Source organism: Apostichopus japonicus, chromosome 20 (assembly GCF_037975245.1).
Source record: "Apostichopus japonicus isolate 1M-3 chromosome 20, ASM3797524v1, whole genome shotgun sequence".
NCBI classification, from domain to species: Eukaryota; Metazoa; Echinodermata; class Holothuroidea; order Aspidochirotida; family Stichopodidae; genus Apostichopus; species Apostichopus japonicus.
This window is the reverse complement of record NC_092580.1, coordinates 30,095,560-30,118,797: the sequence shown is the minus strand read 5'-3', so window position 1 is coordinate 30,118,797 and position 23,238 is coordinate 30,095,560. Positions and strand designations below refer to the sequence as shown.

The following is a 23,238-nucleotide window of genomic DNA, read 5'->3' as shown; positions in this document are numbered from 1 at the left end:
AGAGAATAACAGAGCACTGTTAAAACTAAGAGTAGGCAGTATTAAAAAAAAAAAAACAGAAGCTCTTATCACATGGAAGCAGGAAAGCTTGCAGCTCATAAATATTCTAGTTTTTTTTATTTTCACACATTTTTATTGTTTGGTAGATTAGCCTGCTGAAATATTATCAAGGACACCAAGGGTTCATTTACAGATGAATTTAATTTTCAAGAACAAACTTACACAATACCCCTTGCTTTCTCTTTGACTCAACGTTCACCACATTAACAAGTAATTTGACAGACTTTCCATTTGAATGTGGCAAAGTTTTTGGCACCAGGAATTTTTTCTTTCTTTCATTAGCGTTTGTCACATATATCGTGTGCAAAGCCCACCTTCTCATATTAAAACCAATATCTTGTTGGGATGTTATAAAGTTACAGAAGCTGTAAAATTGTTAATTGGAATTATTGAATCGAAGCAGCTATTTAAATAGGACCATTTTGGTATATTTGGTATTTTTGGTATATTTTAGTTAAACTCAGTTTGATCCATGACCAGCTGATTATGCAGCATATATCAAACAGGCTTCATGGATCTTAATTTCCTCTCTCGCCACCCTCCCCCCCCCCCCCCCTTAAGCCAGGACCAAAATAAATTTGTGAACCAACACTTGGCTAATTTTGATTTCTAAATCTTAAAGTAACTGATGTTGAGAGTGTTGCAAGATAGTCCTCTTAAGGTAAATTTACTATTTACAGAGCATAATAATTCAAAGTCAGTTTTCCTTGTCACATAAAATCTTAAGTTTCTTTCTCGCTCTTCATGGCTAATTTCTCTCTGCTGCATGCCTCCCGGATATCACCTTGCGCCCCGGCCCATTTGAAAGTCATGTCACGGTTTTAACTCTGGCTTTTACTCCCAACAAAGACAAATAGGTTTGCAACATGGATGGGTTGATATTTGCACTGAAGTGTATAGTGCCTGACAAGACTTGAGACTCCTGAAATGACATTCAAACAATCCACTGTACCACCAGAATTTATGATAGAATTAGACGATTGTTTACATAAGCCTATTTATGTATCCGTCTGAATTGTTAATTCAAGAGGAGGAGAAAAAGGTTGGAAAGTGGCTTTCATTCATTTCTATTTAGATTGCGCCGGTTCGTTACGAAGTTTGCGAATGTGCTCGTAAAAGTCATTAGAGAATAAAGGGTTTCAAAACAATTTAATATTTTTCTGTGATCTTGGATAAGTTTGATTTAAATTTGATTATGTCTTATCATTCTGTTCATGGTTGTTTGGTAATTTCAGTTTGATTGGTATGAAAATGCCTCACCGTGCAGGATTGATGCCTTCAGTTTGATTGTACCTCAAATATGCATTACTGATGCCTTCAGCTCGACTTTAACTCAAAAATGCATGAAATGATATAGTTGTCAATGAAGGACTTCTTAGCAGTAGAAGTCAGTCTATAGGTCTGTGGAATGGAGTTTTGTAAAGATCAAGGGCTAATTTATCTCAAATGACCTTATACATTTTATCAATGTAACATCAAAACTTAGAAATTTTGGAAACACTGCATGTATTGATTATTGATAGCTCAGCATGGTCCACCCACTATTGTTAACTTTGATCCTTAATACCTCTTTTTCTTCCCCTCTTCCCACATAATTTTCCCCCTCCCCCCTCATGACCATCCCTTTGCAAAATATTCGGTCAAAGGAGTTTCCAATTGGTCAACCAAATTTATTTCACCCCTTAAATATGTCCCTCCACAGCCACTGCACTGTAGCCCTACCAATCATCTAGAGGCTTCTGGTAATAAATATGGTCGCATTCCAACAGTAATTTAACAGTTCACCCAAAAGTGTCTAGAAAGTCCCTTTCAGTATACACACCTATATACACACACCTATATACACACACCGATATTTAGCATTTTTTTTACTATTTGTATTTTTTTAGATCCTCCTGCAAGCAGGAACTCGCGAAGAAGCCTCATTGGCTTATCAAAGCAGTAAGCTGACCGAAGTCAGTCCCTTACATTCATATTTAACGTCCATGATTATGAATTGTTAATTGTCAACAACTCTGTAACTGGACGACATACATTAATCTTGGAGTGACACAGAACTCGGACCTTATGATTGAAAGGCACTGCCGTTAACCAATGAGCTAATCACTGAGCTAACACTCCTATATATATACACACACATATGTATCTGACTACATATATTACTTGGTATGACGAGCCATACTGGGTGTTTCTAAAAATGGCTAGGTTTCTCTGTAATTCGCTTGCTTCTTTAGTTACCTTGCTGCCTTACAAAGGACTTGAGAAAAGTCAGTTTCAAAAGGAAAGTATAGGTTTTCAGATCAGGGGGAAAACAGCTCCCAGAGGCTGTTTCTGATAGTGGTTATTAGCAATTCAAATTCTCTCTAAAAATGACTGGCCATACCTTGAGGAGTGAGTAGTCTTTTCAATAGGGTTTTTTTCTTTTATAGCGCTTTATTATTTTACGGACAACTTAATGTCTTTTAGGGTAAAAATAAAATCAAGGGGGGGGGGTGGTGGGGGGGATTGTCAGCACTATTCATTAATGTCAAAACAACCGAAGTAAAGTGATTTGATGTCTGCTTACATTTGAGCTGCTGTCTCTGCAGGCTACAATTTGTTTGGTTGCCAGGGAGATTTTGTTCCTTATTTCTTCAGCTCATTGAATTGGTGACGGAAAGTTTGTATGTGTGACTGAAAACAAATCAAGCAGAAGATACGGTTTGCATAGCCCCCTCTCTAATCAGGCTTGCAGCCTGTCCATCTACTGTACCAGTGTGAGAACAAACCAGTTGACAACGGTCTACCTGCTTTTCTTGGAACTCATATTTTGCATTTTTTTCTTGGATTTTTGGTTAATTTTGAAGGAAAAGCTGCCGATTTTTCGTTGCCAGACACTGTATCGGAACAGAGACTTTTACAGTGGCTCAAGGATAGTGTACATTTACACTTGAAAGTAGAATAGTAATGAGCATTGTATTTCCCTGTCACTGGAACCTATCCTGTCACAGCGACCTGTCCTGTCACATAGCTTTGGGCAGTATGAGTACTCTTCCTTCAGTCTGTCCTTTCATAGAGTTTCAGACAGTTTGAATATTTCCGGTAGTTCAGTATGAATATTTACAGTAGCCTGTGCTGTCAGAGAACTTTTTCATGGTGTAAGCAGTGTCACTGTATCCTCCTGCCCTGTCACAGAGGATTTGACAGCATGGATGCTCTTACTGCAGACTGTTATGTCGAACTGATAGCCCCAGTCTGTCCTGTGGCCTGCCCTGTCACAGAGGTTCTGACAGCATGGATGCTCTCACTGCACAGACTGTCTTGTTGAACTGATAGCCTGAGTCTGTCCTGTGACCTGCCCTGTCACAGGTTGTGACAGTATGGAAGCTCTCACTGCACAGACTGTCTTGTTGAACTGATAGCCTGAGTCTGTCCTGTGGCCTGCCTTGTCACAGAGGTTGTGACAGTATGGAAGCTCTCACTGCACAGACTGTCTTGTTGAACTGATAGCCTGAGTCTGTCCTGTGGCCTGCCCTGTCACAGAGGTTGTAACAGCATGGAAGCTCTCTCACTGCACAGACTGTCTTGTCGAACTGATAGCCTGAGTCTGTCCTGTGGCCTGCCCTGTCACAGAGGTTGTGACAGCATGGAAGCTCTCACTGCAGACTGTCTTGTTGAACTGATAGCCTGAGTCTGTCCTGTGGCCTGCCCTGTCACAGAGGTTGTGACAGCATGGATGCTCTCACTACACAGACTGTCTTGTTGAACTTATAGCCTGAGTCTGTCCTGTGGCCTGCCCTGTCACAGAGGTTGTGACAGCATGTCTTGTTGAACTGATAGCCTGAGTGGCCTGCCCTGTCACAGATGGTTTTGGCAGTATTTAAGCAATGTGACTTCAGCCTGCCCTGTCACATAACTTTTGGCAGGATGAGTGCTACATCCTCCTCTGTTACAGAGGTTCTCACAGCATGGATTTCTGTCACTGCAGCCTCTCATGTTGCAGTTTCTGTCAACATTAATGTGTCCTTCCATGTCCGGTTTTCATGAATGCTTTTGCTATGTACAGTGTGATCTTTTGCATTTTGCGACTGCACAAGTGTTGCCATTGTCATAGAACATACTGCACTGCAGAGATGATGATTATATAAATATGTTCAAACTCTATATTAGATACAGGATCTCTCACCATTAAGCTTTCACCTACAAACCTAGGGTGTGTGTGTGAGCCAGGAAGGGGGTGTGTGTAAGCCAGGAAGGGTGGGGGGATGGGGGGAGACAATGGGGGAGAGGGAAGGGGATGATACAGTTGCAGGTGAGGGTAAGTGGAAAAGGGCCCCTTTGTCAAATGCACTTAATTGTTCATGATAAAGGTGTTTAGTTCATATAGAGTAATGAATTGTTACTAGTATCTAGACCTGTCAATGGTAGGGAGCAGTGTTTTGGGTATCAGTTCACCACTTTTGGGAAATATTGTCATCTGTAGATCAGAATTTAGACTATATGCATTCTTTCTCTTTAATACCCATAAACCAGTCGCTTGGGTTTTATCCAGATTATGGTGTAATCATCTAGGAAAGTTGGCAAGCAAAAGTTGGAATCTGATTTTCCTAAACTTTCCAGAAGCCAATCATTTAATTGTGGGTTATGTTTTGAGATATCTTTGCCACTAGCTGGATGCTGATGCAGTGACTCACTTTACAGATCTGTTTGCCAATATCCAGTTTACATATTTTGAAAAGAATAAACTGCACAATGTGTTGTGTACAGTATGTATGGCATCACCCAATACTGTCTTTTCTTCCTTTTGAAAACAACACGGCTGTTTTTTTTTTTTCCAAAGCTGACCTGCTAGCTTAAGTCTATGTACAGTGTATGAAGTCTCACATGACACTGCCTGCTTCTTTAACCCTTCTACATACATTTGACGTCAACATGACGATGGTGTCTGTCAGCTATCTCTCAATTCGGGGTGTTTTCTTTCTTCCCCAGGGGCAAGAGGTACGTGGCTCTGAAGGTTGTCAAGAGCGCCCAGCACTACACAGAAACGGCACTGGATGAAATCAAGCTCTTAAAGTGTGTATGTATCTGCCTGTTTTCTACGTCTTTCCTTCCACGGTAATTGGGCATGGGACGACTATCGGTCATTCCGTCTGTCTACGGACTCGTATTTAAGTCTGTGCCTCCCATGTTATGCTCTAGTTCATATGAGAATTAACTTTAGAAAAATTCTCGCTACTGACGTGTAAGCCAAAGGGTTTAAAAATAAAATAAAAAATCATGAAATGGCACAGAAAAGTGATTGCTAGGTGACATTTCTTAATCCTCCAATGTGGAAACTTGACATATACTATGAGGCAATTGTACCTCCAGTGAAGACAGCATAGTAAAAGCAGTATAGTTGTTTCTGGTTTGCACTTGCTTTCAATAACAGTTTTGTTCTGTCCACCTTGCCTCTCCCCACCCCCTACCCTCCAAAAGAAGAAGAGGATGTGTTTTTACATGAAAAACTAGTGATCACCGTAGAAAGGAGTTTTTTTTTTTTTTTTTTTTTTGTGAAATATTATTTTTCATATTTTCTTTCTATTGTTGCACAGGTGAGGGATAGTGACACAGATGATGGACACAGGGACAGAGTCGTACAGCTCGTTGATGACTTCAAGGTGTCTGGAGTCAATGGAACTCGTATCCTTTTTGTGCTCAATCAACATAATTTACTCTGTTCCTCACTTACCTGTCTCCTCGCAACATCTGCACACTAGCTTTACCTTGTCTAGAGTGAACTGGTCACCTGATTACAGATCACACAGTATATATGTTACAGATCAAACAGTAAAGAACAGTATATATGTTAGAAATCAAACAGTAAAGAAGGTATGTCGCACTCTGTTAAAATAGCACTCGTGTGGAAGGCGTTTCTGGAGATGCGTCATCTTGGAATTAACATAAACATGGTGGCAGAACATGTATAGAGACATTTATGAAGAGCTGCTGTTTAGTCCTCAAAAGACATATAATCAGTCTGGATCAGGAACAGAAATTTAGAAGTTTTGATAATTGATCAAATTGGAACCTTATTTCTGGCCAAGACTTGCTAGGTATAGTCAAAGTAAAAGATCACTTTTGGTGGACTTATGGTCTTGATATATCATATAGTCCAGGAAAAAAGAAACATTTTCATAAATAGTTGTCACCACAGAACATTTACACCCGTCTTACACCACCACCACCGTGTGACAAGAGCAATTTGAGTTACCATCTGGAAGTGTTCACCCTAACATAGTCCTAATCAATTTTGGTCTATCACCCTTTATCTCTGAAGTGCAAAATCATGAACCAGTGCAAGTGATATTTACCCGTACTAAGTTTAAAGTACAATCACCTGTTTAATCGATTGCTATTTGTACATTCACAGCTACAATAACTTTGTCAAGATAAGGTAAGATTATTTACACAAATGTGGGTAGCAATGGAGGTAAATTACTCTTCCATAGCCATTTGTCACATTAGACTTAAAGACTGGATCATTAGTGACATTGTGCACCCCAACACAACAATACCCATGCATACATACTGACACTGACCTTGTGAATAGTTACAGAAACATTGCTGACCTTAAAAGGTTATAGGATAAGTCTGATGTCACTTAATCTCTTGACCAACAGCCAAAACTATTCTTGAAGTGGTCTGGGGGACAACCAGGTATTTGACAGTTAGAATTCCTGGTAGTACCTTTCATTGAACATTCTTGAGATGGGCCGAGGGAAGACTTATTTACAGTTTATTTACAGTTTACAGTGCCACTTTAGTGCCTTTCAGTGAACATTTGTCTCATTGGACAAAGAAATTAAGCATTTAATTAGGACATAATGAATAATGTTGACAATATTATTATGACAGAAAGAAATAAAAGTGTTTTTTTTTTGCAAAATTTGGACTGTGCTATCAGTCATGCCAAGTCTCTATTTCCTTGATTAGGAATCAAGCCTCAAGAGCTTGGATGTAACTTTTGGCATCCATTTTACCTTCTGTTACTTTGAAAGTCAAAAAGACATAATCACCAATATGTAAAGTATTGTATTCTTGAAGAATATGTTTGATTGCATCCTAATATTATATACATGTAATCTGGGACTTTAAACATAATAGTCTGCCCTGGATTCTAAGTAGATTCTCATTACATCCTATCGGTACATTTATCTAAATATTTCTGTCAAATAGTTTATATTGTGTGGACTCTCAAAAATGATTAACTTAAACATGTGTATATTGTGTGTCTTAGATAGGGAAGTGATGTAGTGTATATGCTCTGCACGTAAAGAGGAGATATTGAGCAAACAAGACATTGTTTCAAATTACTTTGGAGTCAGAGGTTATTTGCAACTGTTAACAACTTTTCAAACAGACTGATTTATCATATTTGACACTAACATTCCTTCATGAAATTATGCCTGTAAATCATACATTTAATATGGTTTTGTGTATATAGTTTTGGAGATGTAATCTGAAATCTGGATAGTGGTGGTATGAAAGGGGGAAAGAAATGACTGTTTTTTCTTCGTGGGTATCAAACACCATTCCTTTTTTTTTTTGGCAAACTTGTTTTCTTGAAAAGTTAGTAGTCATTCATACCTAGAAAGGATATGTGATACTTGAGGAGGCAAAGCTGCATACTTTCCTAGGTTAATACTATCTATTCTTTGATCTGAGTGATAAATAGGGAATGTTAAAGTTACCAGATTTATTGAATAGAAGCCATAGGGTTGTTATCAGAAATCATTCATGGTTATAGCAAGGTGGAGCAGGAAATGTGAGTTTAACAACGGCAACAAAAAGTACGGAGGTAAAACTGTACCATGATTCACCATGTATTTGAAACATAAAAATGACAAAATGTATTGAATAGAAGCCATAGGTTTGCTATCAGAAATCATTCATCATTATAGCAACGTGAAGCAGGAACTGAGTTTAACAATGGCAACAATAAGTACAGAGGTAAACCCCCCGTACTATTATTCACCATGTATTTAAAACATGAAAATGACACACAGTGAACGATTGAAATACAAAACTCATTTCCATCACAACCACTTGTTGTGCTTGTTGTGATGAATTTATCTCACTCCTCTCCTCTTACCTGTCCCCACACAACTTATGAACTCCAACCTGCTCTTCCCTACTCAAATTGCTGTCATTTCATTATTGCACTTCCATTCCTAACACCTGGTCAGTTTCAACATAGTTGAATCATTTTAGGCAACAAACCACATATTAACTTAATTATAAATGAAATCTATAAGTCTTTTGAGGTACATCTACTAAAAAACCAAAGAAATGTAACAAAACATTTACAAGAAGATGCACACTTGTAACTCAATCACAGATTCCTTTGAAATATGTTTGTCTTTAATAAATCATTCTGGTGATTGAGATCTGGCGGCTACAGGTGAAAGTTTCGCATCTGGCTTGTTACGTGGTCGTATGGCATTTTGTCTGGAACGACAGTTTAACTTCAAAAAACAGAGAATTATAAGTGTGGTCTTGTGGTAAAACTTGTCTTGATCATTCCTTTCTGTTTTGTCTGTAGAAGAAGAACCATTTCAAAGACATATATGATAAATCTATCCTATTCACTGCTTTAAAAACAAAAAACCTAGTACTGATCAAAGATATATCCACAATTAAAGTTTGTCCCCTGGGACAAAACATCACATGCAAATGTTTTTCACTCAAAATCACATAGTGGTCCAACTTCCAAACCCTTTGTGACACTGTCGATAATTATTTGCAGTCTCGAGCCACCCCCCCCCTTCCAAATGGTGCAAAATAAAATAAATTTATTTGAGTATTGAAGTTAAACTGTTTTGAAATTGAGCTGCATTGTTAAGTTGCTCACTTACATCATGGAGAAAAAAAATTGAATACAAAATCTCTTTATAGAGTTTATTTTGCAATCGCCATACTCAAGTTTGTTCAGTAATTTGAGATTTATTGAATAAACCATCCAAGTGTTGTTCAGTGTTGTGGCAAGGCAGCAACTAAAATTAGACACTTTTTTTTTGTCAAAATAAATTTATGTGTAAAAGTAAGTTGGCCTGACGTTTCAATCCTAGCAGGATCTTCTTCAGAAGCTAAATGACAAGTAACAGTAACAGAAGGTACAAAAACACACACATAATACAGGCAGGTTAATGAGCATGGTGAACACAAAGAGATAGATGTAAGGGGGTTAGTAGACAAGGGATGGAGAGAAGAAAGAAAGAAACCAACAGGGGAAGAAGAGAGGTAGGAGATGAACAGTAGAGGGACAAAGAGAGGAAAATAAATTTAAAAATATGAGTTCATTGAATGTGGTTTAGCCAGAGAAACACATTAAAGGTGGAGAAGGGATTATGTGAAGTAGTGAAAGACTTTTGCTAAGAAGAAGCATGGAAATGGTTCGGTAGAAGCAGGAATGGAGAGAATAGAAGGTGTAATACTATAGAGGGAGCCGCAGGGAGGATAACTTGAAACAGGCATCAGTATTGGAATGTACTCAGTTCCATATAAATCTTGTTGAGCGTTTGATGAAGCAATTTTAGCCATATTAAATTTTATGAAGAAATATATTCATTTTCCTTGACTATTATTTTGCTATAGATGTATGCATGGTCTTTGAAGTCTTAGGTAACAATCTCTTGAAGCCAATTATTCAGTCCAGGTATATGGGATTGCCAATACAGACAGTGAAGAGCATCATAAGACAGGTGAGCATTGTACCTCATTGCTTGAGATTTAGTCCAGGTATATGGGATTGCCTATACAAACAGTGAATACATCCATAAGACACGTAGGTAAGCATTGCACCTCATTGCTTGAGAATTAATCCAGGTATATGGGATTGCCTATACAGACAGTGAAGAGCATCATAAGACAGGTAAACATTGTACCTCATTGCTTGAGAATTAGTCCAGGTATATGGAGTGCCTATACAGACAGTGAATACATCCACAAGACAGGTAGGTAAGCATTGTACTCATTGTTGGAGATTTAGTCCAGGTATGTGGGATTGCCTAGACAGCAAAGAGCATCATAAGACAGGTAAGCACTGTACCTTATTGCTTGATTAGTCCAGGTATATGGGATTGCTGTACAAACAGTGACGACATCCATAAGAAACATTGTACCTCATTGCTTGAGATTTAGTCCAGGTATATGGGATTGCCTATACAAACAGTGACGACATCCATAAGAAACATTATACCTCATTGCTTGAGATTTAGTCCAGGTATATGGGATTGCCTAGACAGTGAAGAGCATCATAAGACAGGTAAACATTGTACCTCAGTGCTTGATTAGTCCAGGTATATGGGATTGCCTATACAAACAGTGAAGACATCCATGAGACAGGTAAGCATTGCACCTTATTGCTTGAAAACTAGTCCAGGTACACAACAGTGCTTAGGTAAGGCAGGGATGTGTTTTTGTCTGGTCCAGAACTTCTTAGAAATGTGATGTAAAATAGTATCAACAGGATGCAAGTACTCTGCTAGACTTTCTGCTAACGAGTCAAGAAGGTAGTTTTGAAGTAGCTTGTTATTTAAGAGATCTAACAAGGAGTGCTTTCTTTCAAAGAGGCTGTATCATTGACACAGTTATTTATTCATCATTCTCAACGTCCCGGTTACCTCTCCTTCTTTCATCAGACGCTGGAAGGAGTAGACTACCTTCATACCAAGTGTCGTATCATCCACACGGACATCAAGCCAGAGAACATACTCATGTGCGTCAGCGAGGAGTATATACGGAAGCTGGCCCTAGAAGCCAAGGAGTGGATGAAAGGCAAAACGAAACCACCATTATCTTCAGGTAAAATACTCAGGAAATGAATCTTGGTTTTGATGAAAAAAGGAATCGAAGGAGATAGATTACTGAAACGAGACCAAGTGAACTTGTTTCAGAAGTAGGAAGGATATCAAGAATATCGGTAGGCAAAGGATGGGGGGGGGGTGGGTGGATGGATGGATGGGGGGAAGGTGTTAGGTGAGCATTCTCATGATGGATCAATGGATGGATAGGGTGCATGTTGGGTAAGCAGTTGTAAAAGTGATCGGAGTGTGGCATAGTTCAGCAAAGTTCAGGTTAGTCGACTGAGTTATGTGAACATTTCATGGATTGAAATGGGTCAAGATTTTTATGTTAGTTGTTTACTTTTTGAGTAGGAAGGGGAGGAAGGTGGTGGAGATGATGTGCTAAAAGAAGGTGTGTAGGAAAGAGAATTGGTTCAGAGAATAAGAATGAGGAGAGCAAATGTATGTAAAAATCATTAATCAGAGACATAAATAACTAACCTTGGAGAAACCACATGTTTGGATTAGGAATTTTGGAGCTCTGATAGAGAAGGAAGGATGGTAAGGGATGGAGAGGTGGGTTAAATATTGTCATTATTCTGGATTGGCAGGTGGGAAGCAGGGAAAATATGTATTTTTGATTTTGGGGGAGTGATATCGAAAAGATACAGGTACAGAACAAGTGTTTCATCAAACAAACGGGAAATTGAAGCCCGTGTGAACAAGAAATGACAACCTCGGGAAGAACAATAAAACAACACAATGATGGTGCCGTAAGGACATTATCAAGAAGAGAGCATTGAGGGAGAGGAGTTCTGAGAGGCAGTGATTTGGAGGGAAGAGCAGCATTGGAAATTTAAAGCTAATTGTTTGAACAAATTCAACATACATGACTCTGGTGGTAGGATGTGGTGATAAATAGCGTGTAGTCTGCTTTTTAAGCGGAGGTGAAATGTTTCGTGATTGTTATAACAGTCTTTCAGTAGGGAAGTCAAAGACGCTGTATGTTAGGGTAGTCTTTTGAAATGTTTTATTCTTCTCCTGTTCAAGACTTTTTTCTGAAAGCATCAAGAAAGGCACTTTGAATTCCATGACAAGGAACTTTTATACTGTTGTAATAGATTTGTTAACTTTTTATTATATTTAGTGTTGTGTGGCATCAGTAGCGGTGGTAGTAGGATTAATTCAGCAGTCAATGTGTGTGTAGGACAGTCGTAATGGGAGAATCGTGTATAAACAAGGAAGTGTCATGTTTCTAGGAATCTTTTACCTTTTGTGTGTGTGCGTGCGTGAAATGTGTGTGTGGGTGTATGTTGAACAGACCTGTATATCTCCAGTCTGTGTGCGTAACTGCAATTTGTGTGCATGTTTTTATTTCCTTTTACAGGAGTTATTTTGCTCAAGGTTAAAGGCTTCTGCCATGTGGTTTCTTTAGTTATTTACTTGTTTTATTTGCTTTGGTTGTTTTTATAATGTTTTTATTACCAACTCTGATTACAGTGATTGATCATTGCCCAACAACAGTGTATATTGTGAAGTCATTCTCTACATGTGATTGTCATGTCCCTCCCCCACCTAATCCGTCATGTGTCTGTTTGTGTGTTTTATTTTGCCTTCTTCTTCATTGAACTCTCTAAGATATTTGGAGCTTTTGTCTGATCTCAGAGAGTCCTTAGTTTGAAATAGTTTATACGTACTTGGCAATATACACATATAACCTTGCTGTATGCTTCAAAAGTTAATGCTACAATAAGTTTGAATGAAATACGCCACAAACTGATTGTTTTAGGCTTTCCAGTTTTGATGCAGTACTTTGTATGTAGATCTGACAAAGTGGGGAAAAATTCATGCAATGAAGACATATACTTTGCAATTCCTTTGAAAGCCTTAATCTCCCAAAAGACATTTATGATGTGGAATTAAATGTAAAGAATATTGATAGTCTACATTTGTTGAGATCTTTTTCTCCGTTTTTACTCTCTCTGTCTTTCGTTTTGCATATTTTCCCATTTTTCCCCACTTGTTACATTGTTTATATTTTAAATTTTTAAGTGAAATGGTCAATTATTTACCTATACTTATAAATGTTTTCCTTGGTGTGTTGTGTTTGCAGTCAGTACAGCACCAGTAGAGAAGAGAACTCAGGAGAAAATGTCCAAAAATAAGAAACGAAAACTGAAGAAGAAACAAAAGAAACAGATGGAACTCTTGGAGCAGCAACAGAGACAGCTGAAAGAACTCGACAGTGAGAAGGAGACAGCGAGGAGACGAAGGCTGACAGGTGAGATGGCCACTAAGGTGGAGTCAGAGGGGCGAGGGGAGGGTAAGGGGGACCAAGTAATGGAGGGCTTAAAGAGTTATGTTGGAATATGTGGGACACTGTCTTACAATGTGCATATTCATGCACTTGTGTGGTATCCCTTGAATAATGCTTTGGTGATTTGCATGGAAAAGTTACGATGGAGTTTGTTGTAATTATCAACTGTGACTAATGGGTCAAATGACCAGGTTTCTATGGAGTTGTTTGGTTGTCAGTGATCAAGGTAGGAAGAAAGTGAAACTAGGTGGAAAGATGATATGAGAATGGGGGGAAATGGTTGGGTAAAACATACAGGGGATATGGGGATCAGAAATGGGTGTAAGGATGGAGGGATACAGGGGGGGGGAGGATCAGGGTGCAGGGCATGAGAGAAGAAATTTATGGAGCAAAGTAAGTGAGCAAGAATGAATCAGATAAATCAAAGAGACAGGATAATAGGATATGGAAGATGGCTGGGAACAAGAATAAGAAGGTGATTGTGACATGAAGGAGACAAAACTCATTTTGATGGATAATTGAATGATTTTATTCACGATTTTGTGTGGTTGGGGGCAGGGGGAGGGGGGGGGAACCTCTAAGGTAACCATGTGAAAAACTAGGAGGAAGACACCAACAAGTAAACTGAGAGTCTCTTCACAGAGATGAAGACCCATTGGAAATGTTTGTGGTAGCAGGTGCATGCTGATCGTCCGTTGTGGATCTAAGATTAACCTCCATTCCACTTGTATTGATATCTCAAGGTTGTCACAGCATTTTTATCCCTACTTTATAGTACTCTGTAGGAATCAAACGTTAGGTCTCAGAACGTAAGCAGAATCACAAACGTCAAGGAGCCTGTCCTAACTGCCCGGTAGAAATGTCAATGTAACTCAGGCATTCTTTGAAACTGGAAAATAGGTTTATAAACGATTTTAAATGTTGAACTCTGTAAAAACCTGTATCACAGCATCTTTGCGGGCGATACAAGCACCATGGCAACAGAGTGTTGTTATGTCGTCCTTGAGCAGTAGAATCATTCATTTAATCTATGGTAGGTTGTCTCACAAAGCCTCGGGTTATATACTGCATTCATTGCTTCAACAAAGCAGGGCATGGCAGTTCCTTGTACAGATAGCAACACAACAACACATTGTAATGAAATGAATTTAATGCATTCAAGAGTAAAGTCAATTGTTTTTATAAGAATTCATACAATTGTCAAATGAATTTACGAATTCCAAGTGACTCATACAAGCCAGTTTGATTTTCCCCCAGAATGTTCTTAAAGAGATATGAGTGGATTACATGTTTTCTTCTTAGTGAATTGTAATGAACCAATGCATTGAGTGTTTTGACAAGTAAGCCTTTAGTATTCAGAGGAATTTCAAGTAGTAAAATTGTTAAAAGCGAGCGTTTGCCCATTTTATCAAACTTACCGAGAATCACTTAAAACAAGCTTGCAATTCTAATCAATCTAAAACAGCCTCCCAGATTTTTTTTTTTTTTCACCTTAGAGACATAAATTAGTTAGTAATGTAAACATTTCTTTTAATTCCAAGACAAAACTGTTGTCCAAACAATTTCATACTAATGTACCAATGACACGCTGCAAAAGCGGATTGGGCATTTTTCCAAATTATTTTGGCTTTGACAGAATGTTAACAGGCAGTTTTGTCAAAGAGAATGATTTATGACTTTCAAGTTCAAAGGATTGGGGATTTTCCATGAAGCTAAATAATGCAAAATATTCTACTTTATCTTGACTCCTGGCTCTGTCTGATGAGAACATGTGCTGCTTAGATTACAAGATCCGTTATCTTTCATTTTGAGGTTTCTTTCTCATAAGGTCTGGTGGTATATGTCGGAATGTACTTGTACTGTTGTTAACTGAAATTACGATGTTGCTGTTTGAAAAAAGGTTAAAAGCCTTAACCCAAGTAAACAAAATATGAACCTTAAACCTAAAAAGTCAGTTTGGTTTGAAAAATCCTGCATTGTTACATTACCATTTATCTTTTTGTTTCTCAGACACAAAGAGACAATTTTTTACAATGGTAAAAATATACATTTTTAACACAAGTTGTACTATGGTGGTATTAATTATTATGCTCTGTGCCCAGGGAAGGGTGCACGCAGCTGGTAATTAACTACTTGATAAATACATAATAATATGTACAGACTAGTGGAGTTTAGTTCTGTATCCAAAAAAAAAAAAATGGAACAGGAGGGACAAACAGTCCCCATCAAAGACCCTATTAAGGAGAGGAAAACTTATCAGAGAAACCTCAAATCCTGCTGCAATTACTGGTGTCTGTAGCACTGGAAAGGTTAGAAATAGGTCCATCTGCCACTGGAAATAGACATCTTGATGTTCAGTTTTGAAAACAATACTGATTGCCAAGTTGGCATTTGTTCCCCACAATCACTCTTGAAGTATTTCTCGATTCCCCGAATGTTGTAATCAGCAACAGGATAATCTAACCTCTTCCAAGATGTTTCATGTTTACCTTCGGGCTTGACCAATAGCTTCACCCGCTAAGTTGGAAACCATTAACTAGTAAATCAACAATAGAAAACTGATTGGGAAATTACAAACAATTGAAACAGTCACTAGATCGCATTGTGCTGTAACACTTTTACTGCTCCATTCAAATTATAAATCGTGAGTTTTACAGTTTTCTGGAAGCAAGATTGTCTTGGGGTATAAAAGATCCAGAATGATGCTTATACAGTAAACTAACAGTATATCCGATGTGGTGATGTATTGGCAAAGTGGGAGGTGTAACGCTATGGACACTAACCCAGCTTCATCCTCTCATCCCACTCCCTGAATTTCAATCTATCTAATCTAGCAGTCTTGTGTCATTACCTAAGAATAACATCAAAATAAAACAAAACTAAGACGCACATGTCAGTCTTTCTGAATCAGTGTTAGTATCTATAATGCAAACAAGGACATTGATGTCGTTCATTCTGTTTTCGTTTTCATTCCTCTGTTTTTTGAGGAAACTTACCAACAGAAACTCTTTAGTTTCAAAGTGTGTGTGGGCCAACAAACTAACCTGCCTAGCAAAGGTACTGCAAACTTTCAGTGTCAGATATTTGTGAAGTATTGTTGTCCTGTCTGATAACGTCTTCGATGGGTTTAGTTGTGTACGTAATCCCTTATGTGGCGTCCAACAGTGATTCCTGCTCCAAAGCATCACACCCCCTCCCCCCCGCCATGACATCTCTGGTGGTGTATCTTTGGTTGACAGGAGAGTCTCCTAAATGTGAATTATTTTTCATAGAAATTGACAGTTCGGGTGATGTTCGTTTCAAGAATAATTTATGAGGACAAAATCTGCTCTTTTCCCTGCGATACTCATATAAGTGACATTCATTCATGGGTGCCATTTGGCAGAAAATATGCGATGCACTTTGAGTTTGTTAATCCCATCTTTGCAGTAGTGTCTGTGCCAAAGACCAACACATGTAGATATTCTTTGTAAAGTCTTACCATATTTTACATAAATGTTTATAAGGCAGTGGAAGGCTATGTTTAGAGAAGTTGCACTTTTTCACCAAAAATGGTAATTTGAAAACTCTGGCTCAATTCATAGTTGTTATTTTTTTGTTTTGTTGCTGTATCACCACAAATCAAAGGTTGGAACTTGCTTTATGGTTAACTGGAAATAAAGTAGATTGCATCATAAGGTTTCTTTCAAGGGACAAATATTGAATTTGTTCTCTAAAACAGCTTTAGCTAATAATAACAATAATAATAATAATGTTAAGATGAAGTTTAGCAATTTGTGAGAAGGTAAATTTTTTACAATTATTTTAAGGATTTCATTTTGCATATTAAAATACCTTGCAGTGAGAACAACTTTGTTGGTTACGGTGATGAGAGCACAGATATTTACACGATATGTTGACAATTCCAAATAAACAATTTAATAATGAGACAAGCTTATGTTGTGATAGGATGTGTGCAGGGGGGGGGGGGGTGGGGTGATAATATTCAATGGATCATATTTGCATATGATAATTAATGGAGATAATATGCCGTCAAGAATAGTGGACAGAGTTTGGAAGATCAGTCACCCCAAGAAGTTGGAAAGAAAACAACAGGCTTCACATTGCTGACTTAAGATGATACTTGTTCAAAGAGTTGTAATTCTGCTTTGTGTTTGGTAGGCATCGGGCTAAACAGGAAAAAAACTTTACCCCATACCTAGAGTTTATTCCTGTCATTATAATTAACAACCAACATGTAAATCAAACTGCACAATTAAACTAGGTGGTTATGTATGGCAATTTTTGAAGCTGAGTTTTCTGTTCTGTTTCATATTCTGTCACATGGTTTTCAGTTTCTATCATTTATGGTCATCTTTTTCTCAACAGAAACTAGCGAGCCAGACGTAGACCAACAGTACAGAGAAGGAATAAACCGAACGGGGAGTACATCAAAGAGCGGGGAAGGCTCCACCCCTGACATCACCCCCAATGCCACCCCACTCACCACACCTAGCGAGGAGAAACAGCCGGGTTTATCAGAAGAGGCCATGAACAATCTAAACGAAAACTGCGACAACGCAAAGGACGCGGACAGGGGTAACAATAACTCCCCCGAGGAAGAGACGGCTGTGAACGTGGAGGCATTGGAGGCCATGTACGGAGGAGGGGAAGACAGAGGACCAACAGAGACCACCGGAGAAGACAGGCTGCAGGAAGGAGGAGGAGGGGCAGACAGAGGACCAACAGAAACCACTGGAGGAGATAGGCTGCAGGAAGAAACAGGGAACACCGTCAGACAAGAGGGTGAAGAAGAGACGGAGGCAGAGAGACAGAAATCTGTGAAGGAGGAGGAATCACCCAGTGATGCACAGATAGGTAAAGAAACAGTATTTGTGCTGTTGGATTGTTATTAACAGGTAGTTGTGGCAGCATTTTATAATGGTGATGCCGCTCTGTAAGGTACTAGGATGTCATGCTCCAAAGTAATCATACTGGCAGTATGGATGGTTGGAACCCTTTATCTGACAGAAACAGGATGTTCATACTGTCAATACGAGTGCCTCTAAAGTAATCATCGTACCGGCAGTATGGACGGTTGGAACCCTTTATCTAACAGAAACAGGATGTTCATACTGTCAGTACAAGTGCCTCTAAGTAATCATAGTACCGGCAGTATGGACGGTTGGAACCCTTTATCTGGCAGAAACAGGATGTTCATACCATTCATACTGTCAATACTAGTGCCTTAAAGTATCATGAGTTTGAAAGTATTTTATTGTCAGTAGTACAATTGTCCCAACTGGGTGCTTACTAATAAGATATTTATCCTGTGTGGTACTGTTTGGTTCTTTGAACGTTGCCATTGGTTGTTTTTGAATGCTCATTCTGTGTGTTACTCTCTTGTCACCTGAAGCGGTGAATTTGAACTGAATTTGAAGCGTGTATACCATTCATCTTCACCCCACCCACCCCGCCCCCTCCACCCCCTTCATTCCACTGTCTTTGTTTTCCATTACCACCAGTATTGATTCCACCTCCTATACGTGAGATGCCATGTGAATCTCACCTTCTTTTCGTATATACTACAAAGAATCCGTAAATGTTAATTACGTAGCACGAAACTCGTCCAAAATGTATTTATAGAGCGCAATTATTCCCTCTTTTGCCATTGGCAAAGCCTTCTGCAGGGTTTTTATTGTTCACAAGGGGTTTACAATCCAAATTCATCATACACGTTACCTCGCGTTGGTTGTTTGTGTTGGATACGAATGAAAAGTGAAGGTCAAACACTCTGAATCCAGTGTGTTTGTCAAGCAAAGAGAGAAGTAAAGCTTTATACAAGCTGAGTTTGTCCAGATCTTGTGTTGATAAAGGTATAAATAATGTATCTATCATACACATAACAGCGATTCTCAGCGATAACTCAAGATTTGTCCAAGAGATTTCTACATGGCCAGAAGTAACACAGTTGGCTGTTATGTCTTCCATAAAGTCCTCTCCACTTTAAACAGATCTTATGATAAGTAAGGAAATGTCAGATGTCATGGATTGATTGTACAAAGATATGTGGAAGTACTTCTCAGGATTATTAAAGTATATCATGAATCAGACGTCTGGCAGATGTGGAATCCGCTTAGCCGATAGAGAATTAACTCGCCCCTCGACAAACGTCACGTCTGGGAAATTAAGCGAAAGGGTTTTTAGACCTTTATTTTCAAATAAGGCTGTCAGAAATTAGGTCTGGAGTTTGATGGCTTTGTGTGACTTTTAAAAAGAGATTAATCTTCCTCTTCTGAGAGCAAGACAATGTAAAATTTCAAAAAAAAATTAGTTTTTTTTTGTGATGGATTTTGCAATCATTTTGGAAAACATTTGCTCTATGAGAGCAATGTTTGGTAGATAGGAAATGAATTAACAGTCCTTATTTCGAGTTAAGTTGACAGTTCTTCATTGTGCTTTTTAGTAAACTATTGTTGAACTGACAGATGGAAGGGTTGTTTTTGCAATGTTAGGTTCAAGTACATATAGGTATTATTTGAAATGGGAACGAAAGTGTTGAGTTTAGTAAATAGAGAACACAGATTATAATATAGAGCTAATTCTCCTTTTAATTTACTATTACCCTTTGCAAAAGTGCATTGTTCCAAACCGTGTGATGTCATTGATGACTCACACAAGGAAGAGACTATTGATATCTATGCTTTTGTTTTTCTCATGCGATTAGGGCTCATTAGTAATATTATTCGGTATTTAATCGTTACATGAACTGCTACTTGTTCATACCTCTTTTCGACTGGCTTGATAAACCATGCAGTTTGCATAATTTATGTCATCGTTTTGTTTTTACCATATTGATAGGAAGCAAAATGTATTTGAAGTGTTGGTTGGTTCCGTTTGTCACAGAACTTACCTTACTTTTCTACTAAAAAATGATTAGACTTGCCATGTTGTCAATCTTAGTGATGAAATCAAGTTGTGCAGCTGGAAGCTGAGCCAAGGAATTCCTCTCTAAATCTAAGCCTTCTGTTCACGGTAAATTGAGCAAAGTAACCAGACACTGGAATTGATCTTTTAATTATTGCTTTTTTTTTCCTTTTCTACATGGATAGAGGGGGGGGTGTCTCCTAACATTATTAGTGAAAGGGCTATCATTTTGAGATTCTGATTGCTTTGGCAAAGTTGAGAATGAAAACATCTTGTCACCTGCAGTACAAAAGACTTGTTTGGCTCTCCATAAGAACTTTGAAATGATATCTGTGAACATTATTTGTAGCCGACAACTGACATTGTGATATATACATGCTGAAAGTGAAATATTGATTAAAAAACTTCAAAATAAAGCGTATTATCTGTTCCCTCTTCTTCTAGATCAACCGTGCCACCCAGAACCAGATAAAGAGACCGTCCAATCAACATGCGACAGCAGCGGGTCAGGGGACACGGCTGCCTCTGATCAGGTCTGCCAGAATGGTGTCATCGAAGAGATAAAGCTAGGTAACCGTGGTGATGGTCCTAGCTCCCTATGCAACGGCTTGGACGATAGTGGCGACCAGCACGAGAAGCGGACGGACAAGGTGAAAGAGGAAGATATTACAACTTGGGATCCTTCTGAAGGAATCAAAGATGGTGCAGCACAAACAACGAATAAAGAGACTTGTAAGTTTGAAAACCTTCCAAATTAGACTCTTGATTTGCATCTTTTTAGAGGAATTTATTTTGCCTCAGAGGTTGATCTAAAGTCTAGGTAAGTTGGTATGAGCAAAGCATGTGATATTTTCAGACCTTCCTCATTGAAGTCAGGATGCTATTTGGTTGGAAACTTTGGAAAGTTGAACCAAAGATTAGTTAAATTGTGTATTAAATTGCAATGGTCCCTGCTAGCTCACAGTAGGTAACCTTCAGGTATTATGCATATTTTATGTCATGTTGAAGTTTTGCTGTTGTTGTTATCGTTGTGCTTAACACCTGTTGTTTTCACTCCACCTCTAGCCACGACGACAAACACAAATGAAGACAATGTGCCTGATGCTGTGGGCAATGGTGACTTGCTCTCTACCTGTGAGAGCAAGGAGTCGACCACTTCCACGGATAAACCAGAATCCCTCCAATCGGAAGAGTCTCGACCCGCTTGTACAGAGGAGAGCGTCGTTGCAGAGGAAGGAAATGCTGAGCTCGAAACCTCTCAAGAGGAGGGGGAGAAATCAGTCAATGAACATGATTCAGTAGGAAAGAAAGACGGTGAAAATAGAGAGGAAGGAGGAAAAACATCAGAAAAGACAATCAAGGGTAGTGAACAGAATCGGACGGGAGATGGCTCGTTAGAAACATTTACTGGCGAAGGGACCTCTGATTCATTAAAGGAGGATAAACCGTCTAAGTCTTCATTAAAGAACGGCAATTGCAACGGGGGGACGAACGAAGGGGATGCACTCGGGTCTGATAAGGTTGAGGAAGGTTCAGGGAACACAGGAGTCGCACCAGCGGTGACGACAGAGGGGGAAGAAGGGTCGCCAAGTGCGGCGGGTGACGAAAGGGACATTTTATCCAATACCAACGACAACGAAGAGAAAGGTAGCAAAGATGAAACTATTATAGCAACGACAAATGCAAACTCGGACGGCAAGAAGAACGGTGCAAAGGATGTAACGACAAAAAGTACTAAGGTTAATGTCAATGGAGGTCTAGAGGGCCTCTGTAACTCCTCTGGAATAAGCGACCATAAAAACGATGTCATACCCAAGGAGAAACCGCAAGAGAATGGGCCAAGAGGACCTAACATGAGCAATACAAGACGGGCTAAATTGACCAAGGAAGAGCTTAATGACGACGAAGACGATGTCTTTCAGGGTTGCAAAGAAGTTGGTGGTGAGATGACATTTTTCTTCTCTTCTGGGGTTTATATTTTTCCCTGTATACTATTAGGATGGCCTCTTTTGGAGGCAGAGGGTCATTTGCTGCGACCCACAAGGTTTTTTTGTTGTTTTTTTGTGGTGTTTGTTATGGATAACAGACTTGATTTAAGAGAAAGAAGAGGATTTGGCTGGCAAGGAAAGAGGGGACTTTATTGTAGAATTTCTTAGAAAAGTCATGAAAAATAGTAAAGATGAAAATATAAGAAATTATCATCTACATTGTTGATGAAAGACTTGATTTAAGAGAAAAGATTTGACAGACAAGAAAAGAGGAACACACGGGGGACTTTGTGGCAGGAGTTTCTTGGAAAAGTACTACATTTAGAAAGATTGTCGCTAAATGGTATCAATAATGATTGATTTTTTTTTTTCCAGAATCAAATGAGGCTCTAGGCAGCAAGGAAGAAGTGAGAGTTAAACTTGCTGATCTGGGCAATGCCTGCTGGACAGTAAGTATTACATTAATCTGTCTAGCAGCTAGTATCACAACAGATAACACATGTATCTTTTGGTACTTGCACAACCTAACATTTACTGCCAGCCCAATATGTGATTTTAATATGTACCATCACCTGTTTGCATTATTATTGCAACAGATGTTTGATCCAATGACATAATGGAGAGGAAAAAGCATAAAACATAACCTTTCTTTGATAAACCTTTTCTTGAAAATGTGCTACTATTTGTCTATCTATCTATCTATCTATCTATCTATCTATCTATCTATCTATCTGTCTATCTGTCTATCTGTCTGTCTGTCTGTCTGTCTATCTATCTATCTATATGTATATCTATATATCTGTATATCTATCTATTGATGCATCTGTCTGTCTATCTATCTATCTATCTGTCTGTCTGTCTGTCTGTCTGTCTGTCTGTCTGTCTGTCTGTCTATCTATCTATCTATATGTATATCTATATATCTGTATATCTATCTATTGATGAATCTGTCTGTCTATCTATCTATCTATCTATAATATAAATATATTAATATATATATATATGTAATGTACATTTGTGGTTATTTTGTACCATCGCTCTCTTCCTGTTTCAGTATCACCATTTTACAGAAGACATCCAGACCAGACAGTATCGAGCATTAGAAGTGCTCCTCGGCAGTGGCTACGACACTCCCGCTGATATTTGGAGCATTGCCTGCATG

The 23,238-nt window shown here is 38.7% G+C and overlaps 1 protein-coding gene across 7 annotated transcripts in view; it reads left to right on the top strand.

The window, feature by feature from the left end:
* The window catches only part of LOC139962244 (SRSF protein kinase 1-like), a 95,503-nt gene that overhangs the window by 63,240 nt on the left and 9,025 nt on the right, over window positions 1-23,238 (top strand). For 6 of the 7 annotated variants that reach the window (XM_071962288.1, XM_071962290.1, XM_071962289.1 and 3 more), the window contains 10 exons: window positions 5,029-5,116; window positions 5,634-5,721; window positions 9,676-9,782; window positions 10,722-10,884; window positions 12,979-13,146; window positions 17,551-18,039; window positions 20,533-20,820; window positions 21,154-22,029; window positions 22,452-22,525; window positions 23,131-23,238. In XM_071962288.1, the coding sequence (XP_071818389.1) occupies window positions 5,029-5,116; window positions 5,634-5,721; window positions 9,676-9,782; window positions 10,722-10,884; window positions 12,979-13,146; window positions 17,551-18,039; window positions 20,533-20,820; window positions 21,154-22,029; window positions 22,452-22,525; window positions 23,131-23,238 (2,449 nt within the window). Of the gene's footprint in view, window positions 1-5,028; window positions 5,117-5,633; window positions 5,722-9,675; window positions 9,783-9,906; window positions 9,953-10,721; window positions 10,885-12,978; window positions 13,147-17,550; window positions 18,040-20,532; window positions 20,821-21,153; window positions 22,030-22,451; window positions 22,526-23,130 lie in introns of those variants that run through there. The other variant, XM_071962293.1, reaches the window with a different exon arrangement.